Here is a 25,430-nt window from a genome sequence, read left to right on the forward strand (position 1 = left end):
AGTTTGCATCAGGTGTCTTGTCACTGCTTCCTCTCGGGTTCCCATGCCCCTCCTCGCTGGTAGAACACAAGAGACTTGAAAAGTCCTTGATCAGTGTAAGCACTACTTAGCAACAACTAAAACATTGGTGTGTTATCATCACTGTGCTCATACTAAAGCTGAAACACAGCACTGAACCAGCTACTGGGAAGGAGAAAAAATCTGTTACAGCTGAACCCAGGACAAAAGAGTTTAACTATACTGCTCTCAACTGGATATCTACCAGTATCAGCAATATTTCACTACCTTTGGCTTTTTCATTATTGTCCTTGTTTGGAAGATTTGCTCAGTAATGAGAGAGTGAGAACAGGAAGAATGAGGCTGACATAAATGGTACATTTTCCAATGGCCACGAATTATAGGAAGGAAAAGCTGTGCTTATGAGAAAAGTGAAGGCTAACTTTGATTTTTGATTAACCCAGACTTTTTGGTTGTATTTGGGAATTTAATAGGTAAATTCAATGTTTATATGTTAAACAGTTGAAGTATTGTTGCACTTATTTTCAATTACATGCATACGATTTCATTATAATAAGGAATTTTGAAATTCAGGTTACTTTTGCAAATGTAGTTGTTTGAGGTTGTCATCACAGATCTGTGTTCCATGAACTCATGGAAACTCATACTCCCCCCATGCCTCTTGTTGGTACATGGCAACTTAGGTTGCTGGAAAACAGAACTGAAAATGTATATAGAAGAAACATTTGAATAACACTGATGGAGATATTTACTTTTTAATTGTGCAGTTTGTTCGTGCATTTTGGGGATGCAGAGTACTTCCTGCAGTTGAATTAAAAATAAAGAGGTCAGAATATGCAGGCTGTTTTAGGGAATACCTGATTACTGTCAGAGCAAGATAACATTCTCAGTGAAATAATTTAGTTATATTTGATGTGTAAGGAAGAATTTATTTAGACATTAACTGCGGTGTTGAAATACTTCTGATGGAGTCAGTTAAAGGAAGGCAAGGGACAACAAAAAATCCCTGATTTTGGGTAAGTTATTTAAGGTGAGTGAAGGTAGGAGAAACAGTTTGCCAACAACAGACCAATGTGGAAGGGGGGGAAATCCCAAAGTTACTGGGATAAGATCTCTATCTTATGATAAAGTGTGCTGGGAAGCAAGACAGAAAAACTGGACAAAGGACAGCGCTGTGAGCAGTCAGTGAGCAGGATGGGCTATGTAGTAGTAATCTTGTTCCTTATGACACAGTCTGTAGAGGGTGGTTCAGTGTATTGAATGTTTTTTAATACCATATGTTAATGTTTTCAAAATATCCATAATATGCCATGTGATACTGAAGCAGATTAAAGAAGAGTATACGGCCCTGTGCTGTTAAATATTTGACACTTGCTTATTCTGCTTAGTATTTCATAGACAAATAATAACTTTGCAAGGAAAAACCCTCCTTACTAATAAAGAGTAATCGTACGTGTTAATATATCTGCATGCCTTTGGGCTCATCTTCTCTAGTGAATTTAACAGCGTAGCCCAAGATTTTTAATTTATCAAGTAATTATAAAAAAGTTGCCACCTGCAATCTGTTGAGGGCTTACTACCCTATGCACATATTGAAGTTTAGGAAAGTTACAAAATCTTTTTCTAGAAGAATTCATTGACCTATGTGCTCTAGAAGATTGGTAGTTTCATGTTCTCTATCAAATGGAAATACTTTTCCAACTGCATTTAAAAATCCAAATAGGGCATTTTTTTTGAGAGAGAATTAAATGAAAAACACTTTCTTTGGGAATTTGCCTCCACATTAACGTATCACAGGCCAAACGTAATTACCTGTTCAACCTGTGGTTTATTTGATCTGCATGCCTGAGTGTCCTACAATCAAATTTACTGTAGAGCTTCTCACTTTTTTCTGCATTAAAACAATTGCCTTGAAGCAGCTAACAATTAAAAAATAAATGAGTTAACACTTTCTGCTAAGTCCTACCATTTAAGTTGTAATATGCAATTAGCTACATTTTAATTTCCGTTCAATTACATTGACTTAAATAATAATCTTAGTGTTATGTTTATGAACTATTTAATTGTGACATTTTTTTCTCTAGCTTGTGTGATGAAAAAGTAGATTTGAATTTGAAAATGCAGCAAGAAGTAACCTCTTTCCCTCTGTGGTTTGCTGGGTTTTGTGTAAATATGACAGAACAATTTTGTTTCCAAGACAGATAAAAATCTGACATAATTTGATTTATTTTTTTATTTGTTTGAAATCTACTTCATAGGAGGAATATTCAGACTGCTTTATCATAATGTAGGTAGGCACATTGAAACATTCATGCTACGGTTAAAAAAGCTTCATATTTAGAATCAAAGCCTGGTAGAACCTGAAGTGCAAAAACATTTCTTTTAGAGCAGTGGTCTTTTTCAGGTGTGTATTGCTAGAGACGGATGCTTTACTACTTTTGGCTTTAGCTCTTTATTTTTAAAAGAATGTGGTATTTTAGTTGGTGCATTGCAAATACCTAGTTATTGTCTTTTTATATTAACACTAGAGGGAACTTGCTATGGAACAAGCTCCATATTAGAATGGATTAGGATTTTTCTCTTCCCCTTTGAACTCAAGTCCCCCCAGGTCCTTTTAGCATGCTGAAAATCACTTTGAAGCATTCTCTAATTTCCAGCTCCGACTTACAGTAAATTAACACCTGAGTGCTCATGTCCTGCTTCTGTGATGTATTAGTCTGTTATGTTTATGTAATTGGGTGTAGGGGTCTGAACAGAATCAGAAACCATTCTGGATTAAACAAAACAAAACCTGGCATAAAAAGCATGTTTGGAGTTTTTTGTTTTCTAAAGCTAGATCCTCTGTGTCTCTGGAAGGACCTTATTTCATCCATTTGGTATTATCTCTTGTTTTTCCGAGCTCTGAAAAACAGTAAACCTGCCTTTTTTATGTCACTTCCAGTTGATAAGATTCCAGTCTATATATAAATTTAAAGGATCATGCAATCGATTTAATATCATCCCATTTGTATTACCAAATTCATAAAGTTCATGGAGATACTGATCTTTGCCAAGGACCAGAATTTCTAAATACCACTTTTTTTGTGGTGTCCAATCCTGTTTCATGAAAATATAGGTCTTGGGGCTGGAATGAACCTCAAGACATCTAGTTGTTTCCTTCTGTTAAATAAGTTCATGTAGTGCAGTTACCTGCACCTTGATTAGATACTGAATATACCTCATTTTGTTGAGGACTCAGCAGCTTCTCTACTAAGAAGGGTTCTTAGTATTTTTTAATTCGACCATTGCTGGAGAAGTCTTGCAATTCCTATCCCAAACTTATAACTCAGTGTCCTCCAAACAGCAATGTCAGCATGAGTGGTTGATCTGTTTAAGAAAGGAGGAAGAGTATAGTACGAGAAAAAAAAATCTTCTGGGATTTTCAAAGCTTGGTGTGAGTGAGCAAGCAGAAGGATGGCAATAAATGTGATGATTATGTACTGAGAGGTGTACTAAGAGAACTGTAGCTCCTGAAGTGTTGACCCATATACCATAGGAAGGATGACTTCTGAAAAGAGAACTCAAATTTACTGAAGTGCAGCAACATTATTGTAGTGGGCTGTTTCCCTCCATTGATATGTTGTGACTGCATGGAGGAGTTGTGGGATTTTGGGATGCATTTCTACACTGACTTTGGATAACTTTTTTTCTTTTCCCTCAAACCATGTAGACTTTTAAGAAGCATAACTTTGAAAAACCTTATACCTTTGTTACTGATTTCTTAACCTATAAATTCCTTATGCCTTTATCCAAATGTAACTGTTTTAACAAGACTTTGTGATTCATGATAGAAAAATGTGCCTCAGGATACAAGAATGGGCACAAATGTGAGTGTCCCTCTGAACATCAGGAAACACTTTTTTACTGTGAGAGTGAGAGAGAGCACTGGCACAAGTTGCCCAGGGGAATGTGGAGTCTCCATCCTTGGAGATAGATATCCAGAAGTTGTTTGGCTGTGGTTCTCAGCAACTGGCTGTAGTAGCTCTGTTTGAGCACTGTGTGGACCAGATGACCTCCAGTCATCTCCCTTCCAGTCTCAACTATTCTGATTCTCTACTGTTAAGTGGTATACATTTACACACTGACTTTAACTCAGTTCTCAAAGAATGCAAGGGTAATGTCAGTCTTAATTGACTAAAACAAAGTATTCTGAGAGAAACATTCGTCAAATGTTAGTTATGACTTATATCTTCCTGGTCAAGGAAAACTGAAATAGAAATTATTCTTCAAAACACCTCTCATTAAAGAAAGCCAGGGGTAGGAAGTTCATTAGTTAATTTAGGCTTCTGATACTATTTGAGGACTGCGTAGGGAATAATTATTCTTTAAATTAGGACATTTATGCTCTAATAAGTTTGCTCTTGGTTTTGTGTCCTTTGCATATATGTTCATTTTATCTGTGTTTTATGGAATTGTAATTTTTATCTGTGATCTCTTTGAACCTTTGTGATCACAAAAGGGCTGCAGTATTTCAGTGAAGACAACCAGTACATGCCGTCATTTAAAAGTGGTGACAGTAGCATCTTTAGAATGTGGACATCCATGGAAGATTTTCCCTTTTTTATAAACTAGAAAAAAAGATCATTTTTTTCAGAAGTGCCTGAATCATTGAGGGAGTAAGTTTATATTAGAAATCAGTAACTTTAACCTAAAATTATCACTGGTTAGTATACAAAACCCAACCAATTTGTTTTGTTATACCTAATAGGTAACAATTCTCTGTTTCTTGTGGAGGTAAATTTGCAGACTACTGTATTGCTAGCAGAGTTTTACTTTAAATCTGGTATTTGTCTGTTGTAATAAACAACAGCAATTGTAGGTGCCAGTTACCTTCTACTCCTGTAGTTTTGAGGGGAGATTACTGAAGAATTCTTCCCAAAATTGCTCCTAAATACAAACCAGGATGTTGTAATTTGTTACTTCATAGTTCCGTAGTGACTTAGTTCATTACTGTGGCTGACTGCTAGGTGCCCACCCAGCCACTTTCACTCCTCCTCCTCAACAGGACTGGAGGAGAAAATAAGATGAAAAAGCTCGTAAGTCAAGGTAAAGGCATGAAGATCAAGTAATCAATTACCGTCACAGAGGAAACACTCAACTTGGAGAAAAGTTATTTATTGCCAGTTAAAATAGAGTTGAATGGTGAGGAAAAAGACAAAACCTAGAACGCCTTCCTCCTACTCCTCTTGAAGTTGAAGGCTCCACTTCACTCCGTCTTTCCCAATTCTACCTCTTTCCTGCGCCCAGTGGCATGGAGGGCATGGACTATGCGGGGTTTGGTCAGTCTCTGATAGTTCCTTACTGCCCCTCCTTCCTTCTCGAACTTTTCCTTGCTCCAGCATGGGTCCTCCACAGGCTGCAGTTCTTCAAGATAAACCTGCTCCAGTATGGGTCCTCCATGGGTTGTGGTTCCTTCAGGGCATACCCATGTGCTCCATTGTGGGATCCTCCACAGGCTACAGTGTGGATGCCTGCTCTAGCATGGTCTCCCCCATGGGCTGCAGGGAAATCTCTGCTGTGGTGCTCCCCCTTGTCTCTGACTTTGGTGTCTGTAGGGCTGTTTCTCACACTTTCCCTCCCTACTCATACTGCTGTGCAGCACTTTGCCCTTCTTAAATATGCTTCCCCAGAGGTGCCACCAGCTTGGCTCATAGACTTAGCTGTCTCCTGCAGTGGGTCTGTTGGAGCTGGCTGTGACCTACTTCCAGAGAGGCCACCCTGGCTACCAAAATCTTGCCCACAAACACCTGATAGATTTCTCACTTTTCCTCTCATATTCCTAAATATTTTTGCAATAAAATCCTCAAGTGGTATCATGCTTTTTGCCTCCCCTGTTTTTCCAGGTGATGTGGCTTTAACCAGATGACCATTCGTATCAGTGATTAGTCACTAACAAGGCATTATTTTAGAGTGATTTCAGCCCTGTTGAGGAGAAAATATTTTTATTAAACTAATTTAGAGATGCTTTTTAAGGTGTTCTTGTTCTGCAAATCTGAAAATTATTGCTCAGAATTGCCTTCCCCTACAGACTCTTTATGAAGAACTGGAGTACTTTCACAGAAAAAAAAAATATTACAAACTACTCTTGGCTTTGAATTCTCAAAGTAGGAATAATGAATAAGAAAGGGGAGGAAAGGTCAGATCCGAACAGCTTTTTGTAATTTGGAGATTTACATGAAAAAAGGAAGAAAATAGACACAAAGGAAATCTGTAGAAATTACTCAGGGATTGGAAATGGTATCTACTGATACTTGGAGAGTGACCTTTTAACTTAGCAGGTGCCTTCATGGGAGAAAATACTTGTTATTAAAGGGCCATTTGGTCTGGGAGGAAGACACAAAAGGGCCAATGGCTAGAAGTGAAAGCCAAAGACGTTGGAATCAAAGCTGTATAATAGCAATCATCTTGAGAATATAGCTCATCCAGCACTTCATTTTTAAGTCACTGTTTGCCATCTTTTCTGTTGGGTGTCTTTTGAGTATCTGTAACTTTCTGAATGTAGTCATAACTTTAAATGACTTCCTGCTTCATGTAGGTGGTTCTTAAAGTGATTTATATTTACTTCTTGCCCTCCTCCCCTGCTTTTTTGTCAGTCACAACACAAACTTTTCAGTCTTAAGGTGTGGCTTGTTATAAGTCAAGGAGTAGCCTGGCAGCACCATGTAATTCTGCACAAGGTGGTGGTGAAAGACTGATTATTCACTCAGGCTTCCTGCTTAGGTTAAATAAGGGATATATATAGGTACATATAGATGCACAGCTTAGGAATCAGGAAGCTGAATAATTCCTTTTTAACCTGTGAAATGTATGTGTTAATAAATATTTTAGTTGATGTTTCTGAATAGGTGGCAACTGGTTTTGCTTTCCCAAACACACAGGGAAGATGTTTTATTGACATTACACAGTTATGGACTCATTTGCATTTTGGTTTCTAATATGCTTATACTCTCAAACTAAAATCAGTTTTTGTTTTGGGTTTTTTTTATAGTGTTTATAAATCATCTGCTGACATGCATTTAGGAGGGATTAACAGTCTGCTTGGAGATTAAAAAAAGTTAAAATTGTGAGTAATCAATATGGTAGCCAGTGGAAGAATCTCAAATATACTCATTTTATTGGGGCCTACAGGGATGCTGGGGAGGGACTATTCATTAGGGACTGTAGTGATAGGACCAGGGGTAATGGGTTGAAACTTAAACAGGGGAAATTTAAACTGGATATAAGGAAGAAATTCTTTACTGTGAGGGTGGTGAGGCACTGGAATGGGTTGCCCAGGGAGGTTGTGAATGCTCCATCCCTGGCGGTGTTCAAAATCAGGTTGGATGAAGCCTTGGGTGATATGGTTTAGTGTGGGGTGTCCCTGCCCATGGCAGGGGGGTTGGAACTAGATGATCTTGAGGTCCTTTCCAATCCTAACTGTTCTATGATTCTATGAATTAAGTTATTCTTGTCTCAAACTAAAAAGTGAAGATAGCTCCTTAATTGGAGGGAAGAAGCTGCAGAAAGGGAAAGGCTTATTGTGGAAGAGCATAAGATTTGTGAGTCAAATGTAAATCCAAAATAAGGTAAGCCCATGACCAAATAATTATTACTTTTTTTTGTTAGAAAATAGATGAAGGAGCAGTGCCAAGGATTTTGTTGAAGTAGTGGATGATCAAAATATGAAGCAGTTTCAAGAAGATGCTAGGGCTAAAAGTCCTTTTAACCCATGTTTACTACGAAGGAGTTTAGGGAGTTTTGACATAATGTATTGAATGCAGGTGAAGGAATGTTTTAGATTGAAGCATTCAGCTGAAGTTGATAAATAAAAAATTACTTGGAAAGATGGTCTTCACCATTAGTTGAACCTAAATGAATTTAATACTCCTGTTAATATTTTAGCAGTTATACATGAACGAGCCTTGAAATGAGAGATGAAATAGTACACCAGTTTTTGAGCTTCAGTGAGAGTTCTGGCAAGTGCAGGCTGGTTAGCATGAATTCCATACTGGTAAGTTTTTGAAATTATTAAATGAATGATATTGTTAGATGTGCCAATTTTAAAATAAGAGTAAGAAGTCAGGGTGAATTTAAAGAAAAGTTATGCTGCCTTATTAGAGTGTTGCAGTGTACTTGGCTTTTATAAAGCTTTTGGCAGGATCTGTCAGCAAGACTTCTTACAGAGACAAAGTAATGATAAAATGAAAAGGAAGGTCCTTAGAATAATGCTTAGTTAAAGAACAGGAAACAGATACATTTTTGTTATTGCAAAATGTCATTAGAGTTGTTTCATGTATATCTACAAGGATCTGTTCAGTACTGGAAGTGGTCTACAGTGTGGTGGATTGCAAGGGGTGATGCAGAACTATTCAGGGCAGCACTAATTGAAATGTCTGTGAAATCTTCATTCTGAAACAGGTGAGGTCTAGAAAAACCTCTCCTGAAGAGTTCTGTGTTTTCCTACGGACTGTCCTGCAGAAAAATTTTCAGCTGTGTTTGTAATTAAAGAAACCATGCTGCTTACTGGTGGAGATTTGGGCTTGGTTAGTTTTTTGTGGGGGGATTGGTGGTGTTGGGTTTTGTTTTGTCCTTCCATCTGTGTTATATAGAGAGCTGTAGAGCAGGGCAGAAATATATTGGGCTGAAATGAAAAAGCAGCAGAGTATGCTGAGAAGTGAGAAACTGAATGTGTGTAGAAAGCCAGCTTATAATGTTGATTAAGAGCAAAACTGGGATGAGGAGAGCAAACAACTTCATCATTGGCTTTGTAAGAGAAATGGATTTAACTTCATGTTTAGGAAATCACTAATCTAGGTTTAGGGCAGGTGCAAGGGAAAGAATTCCTCAGTCCTGAAACATTTGCTGCCTCATGGCATAGAAGACCTGATGCTGAAGTAGATGAAACTTCATGCTTCTGTTCTTGGGTTCTTACTCTTCCTCTAAGAGCTGTTGTCTACTTACGTATATTGTTTAGTATTTCAGTGCTTTTAATGCTGAAGGCATTCTGGTGTAAGGAACAGTATAAATAAAAATTATTATGGTTAGATTATTATCTTGACAAGCTTTTAATTGAATATACTTACTTGTATCTTTATATTTACATGTAGCTGCTTTGAAAAAATCTAAAATTAATCTCTAATGTTCTTCTAGACCTATGTAATATGTTGTTTAAATTATTTAAGTTACTGGGGCCATAGGACATGCAACCAAGAGTTCAAAGAAAATTTAAGGTTTAAATACTTCAATTAACTTTTATTTTCTTGGGTATCTGAGGACTGAAAAGGAAAATAAGTCATTCTGTTTATTAAGTTGTGAGTGGAATTCAGGGTCTTTACAGGCCTGTACATCTTTGGGGACAATTATCCAAAACTGAACTAAGGAATAGAATTAGTAAGCACCAGGTAAATGACTTACATGGGGTCCTGAAAATGTTATTCTATGAAGTGAAGTCTGCCGTAAACCCTCTGGGCTTCATAGAAGGATTAACAAATAGGCAGGGAGAAGGTTATCTGACTGATAAAGTCTGCTTGGTTTTCCAGAAGGGTTTAACAAGGCTTGTAAGCTTATAAGGAAATAAAATAGTCATGGGATAAGAAGAAGGATAAATTTCCCAGATAAATAATTGGTTAAAGATGGGAAATGGAGGCAGGAACAGCTCTTTTCAGTAGAGCAAGGTTAGCAGTGAACTTCAGCTGAGTTTCTGCTGGGAATTATGATGTTTACTGTATTCATACAGTATAACAAAAATTCTAACATGGTAAAAAAATTAGCCTTAAGGTGAGTTTATCAATGATAGTATAATTTGGAATAGCAAAGGTGAGAACTGACCCTGAAGAACTGCAGAGTGATCTTAAGAATTTGACTGCTTGGGCACTAAGCTGCCAGAAAAATTTCCCAGTATTTAAAAACGAAGTGATGCCGATGTTGATACAATGAATGATTGTCCTATCTTCATGCACAAGATGATGAGCTCTGAGCTATCCTTGAAGGGTGAGATGTTAGGAGTTACCAGTACTGGCTTCATTGAAAACATTGGCTCATCCCAAAACCCAGTGCAAATGTTATAAATTGTTAAGAAGGGAATAGAGAGCAAACCAGAAGAATTCCACTGTATAAATTTATGATTAATCCTGCTATGTGCAGTTTTGTACCTCGTTTCAAAGAGTTTGGTTATAATGGAATTGCAGGTGGTTGAGGAAAAGGCATGATAGGCAGTATTATGCATAAAATGGCTTTTACATGAGAAACCACCTGAGTGGATTAGGACTCTTTTAGCCAGGGACAATTCACAGGGGAATACTATAGAGAGCTAATTTGAACAAAGTTGTAAGTGACATGGGAGTCAATAGATGTAGACTATTTGCTGGTTCTTCACTCAAAGCCAAGACCTAGGTCTCAGCAAAGCTAGCAGGAGCCAGGCTCAGAACAGAAAAAATAAGATGGTTCCTTATATAATGAGTAGCAGATGTGTGCAACTCCCTAAGAAGATGATGCTGCAAATAGAGAAATTTTATATAGTTTTGGGGAGACTGGAAAAAAACATTGAAAGACACATTCACTTGGAGTTACCAAATAGATGAAATAGCCTAGAGAAATTTCTTGAGCAGAAACCAGTTAGAGTCTGGGAAAATACTAGGATAAAGTATAGAGACCTATATGCTTGCCTGCCTTTTACTTGGTATCTGCATATGGTCCCTGTTTTTTCAGAGCAGAGCAGGACTGGAAAGGATGAATGATAAACATAATCATTTATGTTATCACAAAGCATATAGTAAAGTTTTCTACAGCTGCACTCCGTGAACACAAATAATGAGCTTACTGGCCTACCTTGACTGTTGCTCTGAAACAGTATAGCTGTCTTTGTTTTTGTTGGCTCACTTAATAAAAACGGTACTCGTGGAAGTTGGATTTGAGCAAGAGCTTTGAAAGACTGAAGGATTATATGAACATGTGGCTCTGAATATGACTTCTGATCATTAATACCCTTTAGCAGATCTTCAGAACTTCACAAGAGATCTTTAGAACTGCAGCAGATCATTAGGGTTCAGCAGCAGCTAGGTGTGTATTCGACTTGATAAAGCAAGACTGGCTTCAGACTTCTTACAGATAAAGCAAAAAATTGTAAGAATATAGAATATTATAAGAAAAATAAGACATTATGGGCAAGAAATCAAATAATGAAAACTTTTACATTCTGTTTTTCCAGTAACTGGATAGAAACACCACTTTCTTGTTAGATAAATGTTTCCTGATTTGCAAAGCTGTCTGGGATTTTACTAGAACCTTTGCTCTACAAATGTTTGCACAGATAAATAGATGCTGCCTCATGGTGTATTTGCAAGATTGTGGACAAGATATGCTCAGATCAGTCAATCACCAGAATTAGATGAAGCAGAGTCCTAGCCAGACTGAAAACATTAGCCAAACTTCTATACAACAGTGATTTCAATTGAATCTACAGTATGTTGATGACAGGAAAAAATGGTCCAAGCTTAAAATTGAATCTAAAAAAAAAGTAATTATCTCATATTGTCAAAACAACATAAATAAAAGTTTCTTCATGAACTGGCAAATACTATCAATGAGAGTATGTGGTTTTATACTTATTAATGTTAACATGTCTAAACAAGTCAGACTGTTTTCTTGAAGTGTTTTATTGTCTAAAAAATCTTCTTTTAATGTAATTAAAAATAGAGTTGCTCATTTAAAGGAAAAAATCCCAAGAATGTAAAATACTGTTGTGTTGGAAGAGGTAGTACGAAACTGCAAAGTGCATATGCTCGTGTAACAGTGATGCCATACAATGAACCACATTCATATTTCTTTTCTACAGAAGGTGCATAGTGTTTGAATGAACTAATCCTTCAATACTGGCAGCTATGTATAACAAACCATGTTAGAGGATTATTATTTATGGGAATGCTATGAATTTTTTATATCTACACTTGTAGCTTATTTTCATTTTAAAGACGGTAGACCATAACTCTGTACTTTTAATTTTGTATTCAGTATGGGGAGTTAATCCCAGAATGGGGCTTTTTTGATGCAAAATCTGAATGCTTGTGTAGTAACAACAGCTGTCCCCTCACCATGTGGTGTCTTCCATTGCTTTACTGTAGAGATGAATTTTGGCCCAGTGTTTCAGTAATATTGGACACACATGGTTTTAGGTGACAAAGCAGTATGTTTATGCATTCATTTGACTCTCACAGTTACAGTTGGCTACAGATTAGAACAGGGAGAATACATTCACACCATGACCACCCTCGTAGCTGCTTGTAGTAGTTGGATCACAGTAGGCGCTGTTGCATCTAAAGACACAATTAAATGTTGCTGAGGAATTGCAAATTCACAAAAGCTCTTTTGCAGCTTTGCAGTTAAGAGTGGATTTTCTAAAAGCTTTTACAAAGATTTTCCAAGTTCATAAATGTTTTAAGATCTTCGCATTCTAAAATTATCATCAGCTGGAAGAAGATTAACAAGTTGGTATTTTAATGTAGCTGATGAATTCTTGTGCTGTGAATTAGCTATATAATTAGCTACACATCCACAGAATGATTGTAATCTTGTCTGTTATTTAGGAATATAGCCCTGTGAGTTTTGTTACATTTACAAATTGTTGGTAAAGTTGTAAGCACGTAGGAAAATCAAAGGTTACCGAAAAAGCCTGAAAATAAAACTTACCAGAAAGCTTCCGATGCCTGCACATCACTGAAAAGATCATCTTGATTTCCGTGTGTAATTGCTTAGATATGCTTTGGTTATGGTGAGAAAGAATAGCTGTGAATTTACTTTTTAAAAAATAAGAGAAAGAAAGAAAAAGCAGCACCTCCTCTTACCCCCAAAACCGCCACCAACAAATACCTACAAAAGTTTTAATAAAAATTAGCTACAAAATTGTAGTAAACTGTATATTAAGGCTATTTTTGAGGTGTAAAATCTGATTACTTTTTAGAGAAAAGACTGCTAAAATTTGGGGATTATTTAAATTCCAGTGATGAAAATTATTCTAACTAGAACGTCGAATACCCCAAATCTTCCCTTCTAAAAATTTCTTATATCTATATATAGACTTTATACTAAAATAATTCTAACAAATATATGAAGTATATTTAATTTTTAATACAATAAAAGTGATTGTGCAATGTGGAGACTTTCTATGTATCTGTCATTTCTTCTGTAGGCCAGAGTGTAATTGTATGATAATGCATATACTGTATGTGTGATATCTCTCACATACACACACATTATTTAAGCATCTTGCATTTGAATCGTCCTAGATCATTCATTTTATACTCGTATTATAAACTATCCGAATATGAATGTCTCAGGCTTTCAGCATTGAATAAAGGACTACATGGATCCAAACTAGGACGACTGATGAAATCCTTGCTACTATTGGCTATTATTTACTGTCTTTTAAGTGGCAGGTTGTATTTATGCCAATTTATCTGCTTCAGGGAACACTCTTGATAGCAGAACAAAGTGAATAAAAGTAGTTTGCTTTGCAAATGAATGCAAATGGTGGAGCCTTTCGGGAAGCCCTTTAACAGGAGCGATGCACTTTGATTATGAGTGAAGCTGCCATTTGGACATGGTGAAAAGAGCACGCTTGAACCATTGATTGGGAGAGACAGTAAAAAGTCAGGAAGGGCCCCGTTAAGCTTGCAGTGCGGCAGGCGGATGTCAGTGTGGTTAGAGCACAGTGGGAGAATGACAGGCAGGATTAGTGTCAGGGAGAAGCTTTGCTGTAGTTGTGGAGATGGTCCCTGGGGTCACTCACCTCTGACTGTTGTTCTGTCCTGATGGCTCTGTAATGCAAACCACTTGATATGTGCCTGTTCATTATCGGAAATGGTGATTAGAAGAGGTATGTCATAAAGAATTTCTTAAAAATAAATAAAATGGCAAACTACTGATGGTAACAAAGATTCGGCTCTGCGGTCACTGGCCAAGATGCTGCAAATGTCAAAGATGGTTACTGTGTGTTGCCTGCTGAGGCAAGTGTGATTTGATGCCTTAAACTGTTCTAATTTCGGGTTCCTTGCTTTGTTCACTTTTATATGGCCGTTATGAAGACAGTTATTTATAAGATTACGTTGACTTCTGGTTATGGGGTGGTACAAGCATCCGGTATGGTTTTGTGGCATAACTGTGCTTCTGTGGGAAAGGAGTGTTGTTTAGTTGTCTTAATGGAATACTAGAATCAACAGATTTCACTCCTGAATCATCCCAGAACGCTAAAAACACAGGACAGAAAGCTAAAACGACTGTTCTATTTAGAGGCTTTTTAAAACATAAAAATTACATAAAAACCATTTTCTTTGTTTTTGCTGGAAAAAAATCTTACATGTACAATTATCTCAGTATCTAAAATTTTGCATCTTAAACTGTGGTTTAATCATAGAATTATTTAGGTTGGAGAAGACCCTGAGGTCATTGAGTCTAGTCATTAATCTAGCACTGCCAAGGCCACCACTAACCCATACCCCTAAGCATCACATCTACATGTCTTTTAAATACCTCCAGAATGGTGACTTCATCACTGCCCTGGGCAGCCTTTTCCAATGCTTGACAACAGTTGTCAGTCAGCACCCCAGGCCCTTTTCCTCTGGGCAACTTTCCAGCCACTCTTCCCCAAGCCTATAGCGCTGCATTGGTTTGTTGTGACCCAAGAGCAGGACCCAGCACTAAACCTTGTGGAACTTCCTCATACGCTTGCCTCAGCTCATTGATCAACCTGTCCAGATCCCTCTGCAGACCCTTCCTGCCCTCCGGCAGATAAACACTCTCACCCAACTTGGTGTTGCTGCAGACTTACTGAGGGTGCAGTTGATCCCCTCATCCATATCACTGATAAAGATATTAACCAGAACTGGCCCCATAACACCACTTGTGACCAGTGACAACTAGATGTGCCTGGCCATTCATCACCGCTCTTTGGGCTCCCATCCCCTAAGCAGGTCACCCTGTCATAGGAGGAGATCAGGTTGGTCAAGCAGGACCTCTCTTTCATAAGCCCATGCTGACTGGACCCAATTGCCTGGTTGTCCTGTACATGCCAGGAGATGGCAGTCAGGATGTTCTGCTCCATGACCTTCCCCAGCACCAAGGTCAGGCTGACAGGCCTGTAATTCCCTGGGTCCTCTTTCTGGCCCATCTTGTAGCTGGGGGTCACATTTGCCAACCTCCAGTCAACTGGGACCTCCCCAGTTACCCAGTACTGCTGAGAAAGGATGGAAACTGGCTCTGTGAGCACTTCTGCCAGCTCCCTTGATACCCTTGGGTGGGTGGATCCCATCCAACCCCAAAGACTTGTGTGTGTCCAAGAGGTGTAACAGGTTGCTCACCATTTCCCCTTGGGTTATGGCAGCTTCATTCTGCTCCTTGTCACTGTCTTCCTTCTCAAGGGGCTGGATACCTGGAGTACAACTGGTACTGTTAAAGGCTGAGGCAAAGAAAGCATTAAGTGCCTTATCCTTTTCCTCATCCTTTGCCACATCCCACCATCCGATAAAAGATGGAGATTCTCCTTAGCCCTCTTTTGTTGCTAATATATTAAATGAAATATTTTTTATTGTCTTTTATGGCAGTAGCCAGATTAACTTATAGATGGGCTTTAGCCCTTCTAATTTTCTCCCTGCAAAACCCCATAAACTTTAATAAATGTGTTATTGCTTTTTATTTTTGCTGCATTTTATATATGTACATTGTATAAGTGTTGATAGAAATTAAATGTGTTAGTCTGTGTAATATACAAAATGCATTTTTTGAACGTTAAGGATTTTTAATATCTTACTGTCAGTCTGTTGGCTTTATGCATTTTTGGTAACAGCACAAGGAGACGGTACCCAGATACTTGAAGCTATTGATTACTTTTATTACATGATTTGATGAATTCATTTGAAGATTATTTTTTTCACTATATTACCTCACACAAATATGTCCAATATCCCAGTGTAATGAATGTTTTACAAATGTTTTACAGGCACCTGAATGGACAGAGGAGGACCTCAGCCAGCTGACAAGAAGTATGGTTAAGTTCCCAGGGGGGACTCCAGGTCGATGGGAAAAGATTGCTCATGAATTGGGTCGATCAGTGGCAGATGTGAGTTCACTCAGATTTGCATTGTATAGAGAGTGACAAATCAGAACAAGACGGGCGGTGTAGAAGGCAGACGTATATGGGGGCCGACATTGTCTTTTGAGAGAGGCTGCCAGTCCTTTTAGGACCTGGAAGTGAACCATTAACTGACTATGCAAGAAGCAGATGTGAGCCAGTCTCTCCCTCCACAATTAACAGCTGTAACTGATCAGCTGGATGGGGGATTCTGGTGCTTACAGACTTGAGCTACTGTAACCCAATAACAGAAAAACAATGCGCTTCAGGTTTTGTAGCAACTTCCTTTCACTTGAGCGAATGTTTGTGTGACTTGGTTAAAGATTACATTTCTGTTTCAAGCTAGTCCTTAAAAAATGTAGATGAGCTAATGGTGTTTAGACAGGTGGTTTCCATTAATTAAACTGAAATATTTTTGCAAACTTTAAAACAAGTTATACATATGATACTATTTCAGGCCCTTTTCCTGGATTACAGCATGGTTAATAATGTTGTATAAAATGATTAATAGCCTTGTTAATTCATATTTTATAGTATTGTACCAGATATCAAAGAAAGCTTGTACTTAAGGATTTTAAGTGTTATGATCTTAAAACCCTTAGGGGCTAGGCTGTAAAAGACTTTTCCTTTTCAAGCAATAGATCACTAGAACATGATGTAGTGTCTGCTGAGGACCATTTGAAAGCCCTTTCAGCTGACCCTATTTTATAGGCTCTGTAGGGGTTAATGAGAATAATGTTTAAATCTGTTGATGTCCATTTTGAGATTAGATGTTCTTTATTATATTTCAGGAATTATCTTAAAAAGGGAAACAAAACCTCTGGCTAGAGTGAAATGTAACCCATTATAGCTGCCTGGGCAATTTACATATGTCTTAAATGGTTTATTTACCCATATTGGTATCATCACAAAAAGACACTTTTAGAGGTTATTTTTAAAGATTTAATGCATCTATACAGTTCGGATACATACCAAAAAACAAGCCGTTTGCATTCTTGTCATTTTAGAACAACATACATTATTTGCAAGTAAGTGGGTGTAAGCAAAAACTAACCTGTTATGCAAATGAAATTCTGCCTTTTTTTGTTTATCCTGTTTAGTGTTGTTTATTTTACTCCTTGCAGTATTCATACTACTGCAGTGCTTTATAAAAAAGGTGCTACATTTTGCTAAGCAGATATTTACAGCAAAAATATTTCACATGGCTTCGTAGTATGCTGTGTACATGGGAAAAACATGAGATTGCTTTGGAGAAACTGATTCATTTGCTTGATACTGACAACACAGACATGTGGAATGGTTCCACATACACCGATCACAAAGCTAAAACTGCCTTAAGTTGTCTTTTGCACCCATTTTCTGATTTATTCCTTGATGCAGGTGTAAGAACATTCTTTATTAAGAAACCTTTGCATAATATATTTGGCCACCATACTTGCACACATCCAATACTGGAAAGAAGGAGAGAAGTCTTGAGCAGCATGTTTTGGTTTTTTTTTCAGTGAATTGGAAACAGAAATGAAAGGGGTATGTTCTAAGAGCTGTCATTTCCTGTATGAAAAAAAGGAGTTTCCAGGTTTTTTTCTGTGGAGAAAGGTCTGAGTGTAATGCTTTTTACTTCCATTGACCTCCCACTATGTGATTAATGTAAGTGTTCTCCACACAAGTTTTTATTTCTCTAAAAATTTCTGACTGCTGATAGTGCTAGGTCAGCTTTCCTGACACAGACTAGTTATTAGAGTGCTGCTACTTTTGCAGTGATTAGGTTGTAAGAGGAAACACAAACAAAAGCATCCTGGCACCTTGTCTGGATCACAGAGATGTGAAAACTGGGAACTACCTCAGATATATCCATTCAGCTGTTGAAAAAGATGTACATCTTATCCTTTGTATTGTTGAGGATGACATAAAATAGTCACCTAAATTTACAGCAGGGGGTCTTACTTTGCTTGGGCATCACCAAAGCTGAATAAGAAACATTAAACTGAAGCTGCAGAAAAATCTGGTTTGTTAAACTTTGTGCACAGAAAAATTGTTGCTTGCATGTGCAGGCATCATTTCCTTGCCAAACAACTGTTCCCTGATTCACGGACAGAGGTACAGGGAGATAAGTTGTGGTGTATGAGGTGCTGATTTGAAATAACTTGTGTAGCAGACTTTGGGAGTCCCTTCCATTCAGCTAATGCAACTTTAGTCAAGCCAGAGAGAGTTTGACGGGTGTATTACCTGGCAAATGCACTAGAGCTTAAAGAAAGAAAAATGCTAAAGGGCAAACTTGAATTTGTTTTTCCAACATTTTCTGTGACACAGGAAATGCTTTTTAAAAACTTAAGACCACCTTCTGCCTGTTTGTTTCCCTGTGAAGTATTGCGCAGTAAGGCTTGGTTTTCCTTTCACAGTTGAGGGAATTGTAGTAGGAAGGATTGGCAAGGTACAGTGTGCTTGTTTCCATATGATTTTAAGCATTAAACCCCTTTTAAATAGTAGAATAGCTAAATAGGTGTTAATAAAAACATTCAAAGTAATCCAGTCCAAAATGATCTTTCTGTTGTTGCTTCTGTCTCAAAGCTTTCTTCCTCACCAAAAAAAGGTTAGAAAACTATTTTGTTACTTTTTAAAGAATAAGCGGAAACCATTCACAGAGACCAGAAAGCATCAGTGAAATTCACTCTTTGTAACCACCCCAAAGAAATTCCATTTTAAATTGCCTTAAACTCCTTTTTTTACATCAAACTGTATTTGTTTCCAGTGGCAGGGTTTTTAAGCAGCAAGAAGTGACTTGAGAAGAGTGTTCTTGGCTTTTGTTAATTTTTTGGCTTCATGGTGTTGTTTTAACTTAGTTTTGTGGATTTATTTCTTTTGGAGGGTTTTTTAATATATTTCTGAATTTTTCTCCTGCCATCAAGTTAATGAGGTTTGGAACGGTGTGAAGCAAAGGGATTCGTTAGAGTGCTTGTAGCTTTAACACTGATTTTCACATACAAAGAAAGCCCAAGTTCGTGTGTCAGACTCATAGAGATATGTTGGAACAAATCCTTGATTTGCTAGAACATGGCTTTGATACCCCAGAATCTGGCAAGCACATGTAAGTCTTACATAGCTAAGAGGAACTGTTAGAGCTTAGCTGGGAAGAAGCTATTGGAAGATGATTTGAATTCAGAAATGTCAGGACAAATTGGAAAAATAAGATGCAAAAAATAGGATGTAGTTAAACAGACAATACATGCAAGGACACCCGGCAACATGGTGATGAGGTTCATAAATGAAAAATGCCATACAACTGGTTAGAGGTAGCTGTTAAAAAGTAGGAGGAATGTGGGGATTAGCAGAGATAATGAGCTAGACACAGGTCAACAAATAGCTAGTTGTGAAAGAGGCAAGCATCTTACTGAGAATATACAAATATGAGGATGGTAAACCTGCATCTACATCCTTAGTCTGCCTCTAGCTTTCAGTATTGCACTTAAAACAGTGGTTCAATACAGAGAGTCCAGGTGAGAATAAAAGAAAACAATAGGTCTCTAAAGTGCTACCTACAGGGAAAGACTGAAGGAATTCATGTTGTTGAACTGAAAGAAACTGTGTAGTAAGGATGTAAATACTCATCTACGTGGAAAGAAAACTGTAAAGGGAAAGGGGCTGGTGCACTGTAATTATTTTATAGGGTAAGAAGTAATTACCACAGATTTTATCACAGGCTGCAGAGTTGGACATTGAGGGGCAAAGAATTACAATGGAGACGCTGTATCAGTGGTATAAGCTGCTGTGGAGTCTCCATATTTGCAGGCCTTTAGAACAGGTTACACAAACATCTGCAAGAAACAGCGTCAGTGTAGTGATTCTGCCTGAGGTTAGGTCCTTCTCCTCATATGGTCTATGATTAGACTAGCAAATGCAAGCTATCTAGGAGGAAAGGGGAAGGAAACAAAACCTTCCCTACAATTGGAAGCATGTGTGAATCATTCTAAGAAATGTAAAATTAAAGCCAGATAGTCCTGCAGTTGGTTAGGATACCTTAGCTTGAGTGTTCTGAAATTCAGTCATGCCTAACAAAGTGTTCTTTCAGATTTTGTTTTCTACTACACTCAAATTGGGATTTTGTATACATGTAAGTTTGTTAACTGTTATTTCCCAAAATACTGCAGAAATAAGAGTTACTATAAGGCCCATTATATGGGTATGTCTGCCAGATTCCCAGTCCAGACAGGTACATCCATACAGTGTGCTGCAGGCCACTGGGAAACTGCCAGCCAAAATCCAACAATAAACTGTTGTGTCCATGCTGTAGTGCCCCTGAGCTCATTCAGCTCTACTGTTTCTGTTTAGGCTGCTTCATGTGATATCAGCATAAATATCTTTGCAACATACTCCTGTGCTTTTCAGCTTGGAGCTAGGTTAAGCTTGCAACTATGGTGCAGGCATACTGTGAGAAGGCTTATTACTTTTAATTTTTGTCATGTTAAATATAGGATCTTGTCTCTCTCTAGGAAGACATCTTTTAACAGCCAATGAATAATCAACCCAAAATAGATGAGGTTAAGTTGTGCTCATTTTATCAGTATGTTTAATTATTTAAATTGCTAATTGTCATTTTAATTTGTGCATATGGGGATTTAGCAATCTCTTCCCATAAAGATGATTTTCAACCGGCTTACTCTAATGAAATCGTATTGCTTTCACAACTGAAAGCTTCTACAGCTTTTAAAGTAATTTTTATTGCAGTTGGCTGGTGTTATAAATTAGATTTTTCAAGTATTTTGATTATGAAAGGGAAATGGAGTTCAGTTAACTCTAATCAGGATTCCTGTCTGCTGACCTGGTTACCTGTACCAGTGCTCTCTGTCATCCTCTAAACATCTGTTCTTTGACCCATTTTCCTTGCTGAATTTGTTGCTTCAGGGTTAGTTCTCATTCCTCTCCTCCAATACTTAAGGAAATAATTGACCTTTTAAAACAAAATTTAAGAGTTATGTTTGAATTTCCTAAGCAGTGTGGACACCCTTATAACATAGTATAAATAATGAATGGAGTTTCAAGTCTACTATTCTGCAAAACTCACATTGTTTGATTTGACAAATGCTAAGCCTTATGAAGATTCATAATGATGATTGTCAGCTTTTGCTGAATTCAGAAACTGAGAAGAAGCACTTAGATGTGAAATTCAAGAAGTGGATTGTACTGGACAGTACCTACCTTTATAGATAAAAAGTTAAAAAAAATATTTGCTGAAAGGCATAAATGAATTTCAGAAACTACAAAGGACGTTCAAATTGTAAAAATAACAGAGGAAGTAAAAGCTGTCTGGCATGCCAAACAGACTTTAATGTGATTATTAGGTACAGGTTCTTTAAATTAAAGGCAAAGAAATCTCAGGTTTCATACTTGTGAAGTCATATCAGTCACTTGTCTTACAGGATTTAAGCTGATTCTGTTTGCTCTTGCAGTCACTAATCTCATGCATTTGTGTTGCAAAAACAGACTGATTGGGATTAGCTGCCTGTACAGAAAAACACTAAGGTAGACAGCAAAACAATAGACAGGTGGCTATATTTGAGCAGACTTTCTGAATCATCATGAAACCTGAAAGCAAAAGGTTTGTGTGGGTGCTTATTTTGTGGTGTCTCTTGTATGCCCAAGCAACAGTTTCAGCCTTTAGGTCTCACTGCATGAGTTCACTCTCACTGTACTTCATATGCCTGTTTTTGACAAATGCAAGTTCGTTACCTTGCCAGTAAGAAAACATCTATATGAGAAATGACCCATATGTAAAAGTTCATTAATTTATAAGCTTTTTGCTTCTGGAGATTGTTTTCCTAAGTCTGTTCTACATTTCATTTTGTATACTATATCTGTGTTAACTCACTTACTGTACAATCCAGTCATGGATATTCTGAAATATTCACCCTTAGCAACTTGCATATATTTATGTAATCAATAGTTCTTCCAGTTGCTTATTGAAGTATAAAGACCTACCTCTGGATCGAGGTCCAGAAGAGGTTATGAATATCTAAGATGAGATTTAGATTGCGTGCAGGTCATGTAGATCCCTCATTCTGAGAGTGAGATCTTCAAAATACCTGTCTAATCCCACACACTAAAATGTCTCTGTTGATACTTGGAGAGGAGGAAAAGGTGGTCGCCGTATGCAGTTCACTCATTGCACAAAGTTTTCTTCAGCGCAGTCCTACAGTTGTCCCTATGGGTTTGGCAGACCCAAATGCAAAATGGATTCATTTTAAGTGAAAAGAGCATTCTTCTCACGTAAAGGAGAAAGTTTTTTACAGAAGGGAGCAGGCACCAAATTGATGCTGCAACTTTTTAGAGTCGCTGGAATTAATGTAAATGTCTCACATGCATCCTCGTGAGCTGGGTTTGAACTCCACTGCAGAATTCAAATCATCTGACTCTCAGGAAGGGCAATGCATTTTGCATTAACAGCCATGAAATCAGATGTCCAAGAAGTTGTTGCATTTGAGCCAAGCTCTTCTCTTATGTTGGGACCCACAGTAGTGAGCTTAAGATTCTCAAACATGGGTTTCAACAGACAAAAAAAAGCATGTTATGAAGTCTCCCTCCCAACATCCTGACAGTTCCAGCTACTGAGTTCTTCTTTGTGTTTCCTGAAGGAAGGAACAATTCTGCTGCTGCTTTAAATTAACTGTTTGGGTATTTGGGCACTCAAACTGGAGACCTGCTAGTGTTCCTTGTGTGGAGATATAGACCAAGTTTGCCTTTTTTGAAGGCCACCTCTTAAACTGCCTCATAATTAAGCTCCCAGTTCTGGGGGGATTTCTGAGGATATGGCTACCCCTTCTCCATCTGCTGTGACACAGTTCAGAGTCACACAGAGCTTCAGAATCCATAACCATAAGAAGACTGTGCTGTTGCAGTCTGCTATTAGTTGGCCTAAGCAAATTCAGTTAAATTCCTAATGTTTCTTAGCTCTTTTGAGAATAAAAGCATATTGTCCTTAAAATACTCATTTGCTGTTTTAGCACTAAATTCAACACGTGATTTAAACAGTGGAAGAAGGCTAGTTATGCTACATACTTTGGGGAAAGCTGGTAACAATGTACTAAGCAAACTGTTATAAGCAGTGCCAAAACAAAGCTGCGTCTTCTGGTTTGAAACATCATTTCAAGAGGTCTAGTAAGTTGAGGTGTAAGCAAATTAGGATACTTGTGAAAATGCAGAATTACTTGGCTTGATGCTTCAGTATTTGAAGTTTCACCGATCTGTTAGTACTGGAAGACAATTTTAGCAGCCTTTTTACTGTCTGGAGGGAGGGCAGTTTATAAAGCAGCAAATTTTGGGTATTGGCACGTGAAAATAAAGGAAAGGGTCATTATTGTTGTCTGACTTAGGTTAAGCAGTTCTTGATACAACTGTGGTTGCTATGAAAAAGTTATTTAGATCTATACTGGAAAAACAACTCAGTGCTGCAGGTAGCGTTTTGGTTTGAAGTGGAGAACTTCAAATCTGGCAATATATTCTGTGGTAGTCTGGAAGGTTTGGTTTGCAAAAACCTGCTGCTTGGACACAGCTAGGAAGGTGTGAAAATCCTGCTGTGTTTGGCTTTGCTTTTATGAGAAAGATGTGATTATAACTCCTTAGCCTAAGAGATTCAAGAAATTCCTCACTGTTCATAGTAGCCTCAACTACTCACAGACTGTCTCCACAGCATTTTTTTCCATAATCCTACAGATCTTGGTATTTTTGCACAACGTAACTGGACAGAGAGCATGCAGGAAGATACCAGGAGGGTGAACAGAACACTGCTGCTGGGACTGGCAAATTTGTGATAGTTGATGCTGAGAAACTGTGGCAGCTTTAGTAGATATTCAGAGAACTGCTCAGGAAGATGCTAAGAACAGTAAACCATTCTATCAGGACCTCCAGTTTTCAGTAGCACAATAACACGTCATCCTTCCTTGCAAGAAGGAATTGCAGAAGGACAAGCCCCTTGTGTTCCGACAACATTCCGAGAAAATGGTGTGGGGTTTGTAGAAGGCAAACAATCCGTGTCACTTGGTTTCCCCAATGTGACATCCTTCTGTAGTTATCTGGGGCAACCCTCAGCAAAGTGGTATCCTATCCAGAGAAGGAAGGTAGATTATTGCCCACAGAAGATTGCCAAGAGATAGGCAGAGGCTTCAAACCCCTGTTGGTGTGTGCCCTGTGAAGCTGGGCTGGTCAGGGTGTTGGAGGGGTCAGCTGAATGGGCTGGTGGCTGATGCTGTGCAAATGGTGAACTGCTCTTCATCTTCTGCAAAAGGGCTGTTTCTCTGGCATCAGTAGGATCACTGTATCTCTCTTTACAGGGTTTTCCCTCTAGGTCTGTCACAGTTCTGTGCTTTTTTTATGCCTGCCTTCCCTGCAGGATGAAAAGGAGCTTCTCATGCATGTGATAGCAAAATTTTCTTTTGCCTGTGCTACTGGGTCTTTTAAGATGACTCTGGGTAATACTTCTTTTAATCCTGTGCACCTCTGAAGCATTGATTGTCCCATCTGAAAGAGTTGGCAGGTGTGCAGGGTAATGAGAATATCTGGATGGTCACGATGAGGAATGTTTTTACTGCTAGGTGTCTTGTTGAGTAGCAGCTACTCTAGTAATCTGGACTAATTGTCAGCAGTCCAGGAGGAAACCAGCTCTGTCTGGCTTTCATCACATAAATCATCCCTCTAATCCCACTTGCTTTCAGTAAGATCTTTTTGTGGCTGAAGAGCTATTGAAACTGAATTCAGAAGGGAGTCCTTGGAAGCAAACTGTTCCTGCAGCTTCTTTCTGTAGGTCTATAGTAAGATGGTTTGATTTCTACTTCAGCAATTTGACTGCTTGCATCCAACCTTTTTCTTTTCTTTTTTTTTTTTTTGGTCATCTTTATATGTCTAAGAAAATCTGTTCCCCTGTGCTTGTGATTGTCTGACTTATTTGTGACTTCTGTTTTCCCTGAGGGACTACAGGGTTATTTGAGCATAGAAACACCAACATTTGAAGTTGATTCATTTAGAATAATGCAGTGTGTCTGTTCAGCACTACAGATACTTGCAGGAATATGAGATCTGCCCTCTTCTGTTCTTCTGGTTTAAATCAATTTCACAGTCTTGATCCTTATTATTTAAGGTGTCCCCAGACCCAGGATTTCATAAGGGCTGGCTAATGCTCTGGTGAAAGCTCTTGTCAATAACAGCAGGCTTTTAGCACAATTTTTCACAGTCATAGAATCATAGACTGGTTTGGGTTGGAAAGGACCTTAAGATCATCCAGTTCCAA

The 25,430-nt window shown here is 38.1% G+C and overlaps 1 protein-coding gene across 2 annotated transcripts in view; it reads left to right on the plus strand.

Moving 5' to 3' along the window:
* The window catches only part of DNAJC1 (DnaJ heat shock protein family (Hsp40) member C1), a 111,969-nt gene that overhangs the window by 79,982 nt on the left and 6,557 nt on the right, over nucleotides 1-25,430 (plus strand). The window contains exon 9 of one of the 2 annotated variants that reach the window (XM_034068214.1): nucleotides 16,025-16,144. In XM_034068214.1, the coding sequence (XP_033924105.1) occupies nucleotides 16,025-16,144 (120 nt within the window). Of the gene's footprint in view, nucleotides 1-16,022; nucleotides 16,145-25,430 lie in introns of both variants that reach the window. The other variant, XM_034068218.1, reaches the window with a different exon arrangement.

The sequence above is a fragment of the Melopsittacus undulatus genome, chromosome 1 (genome assembly GCF_012275295.1).
Source record: "Melopsittacus undulatus isolate bMelUnd1 chromosome 1, bMelUnd1.mat.Z, whole genome shotgun sequence".
Taxonomy (NCBI): Eukaryota; Metazoa; Chordata; class Aves; order Psittaciformes; family Psittaculidae; genus Melopsittacus; species Melopsittacus undulatus.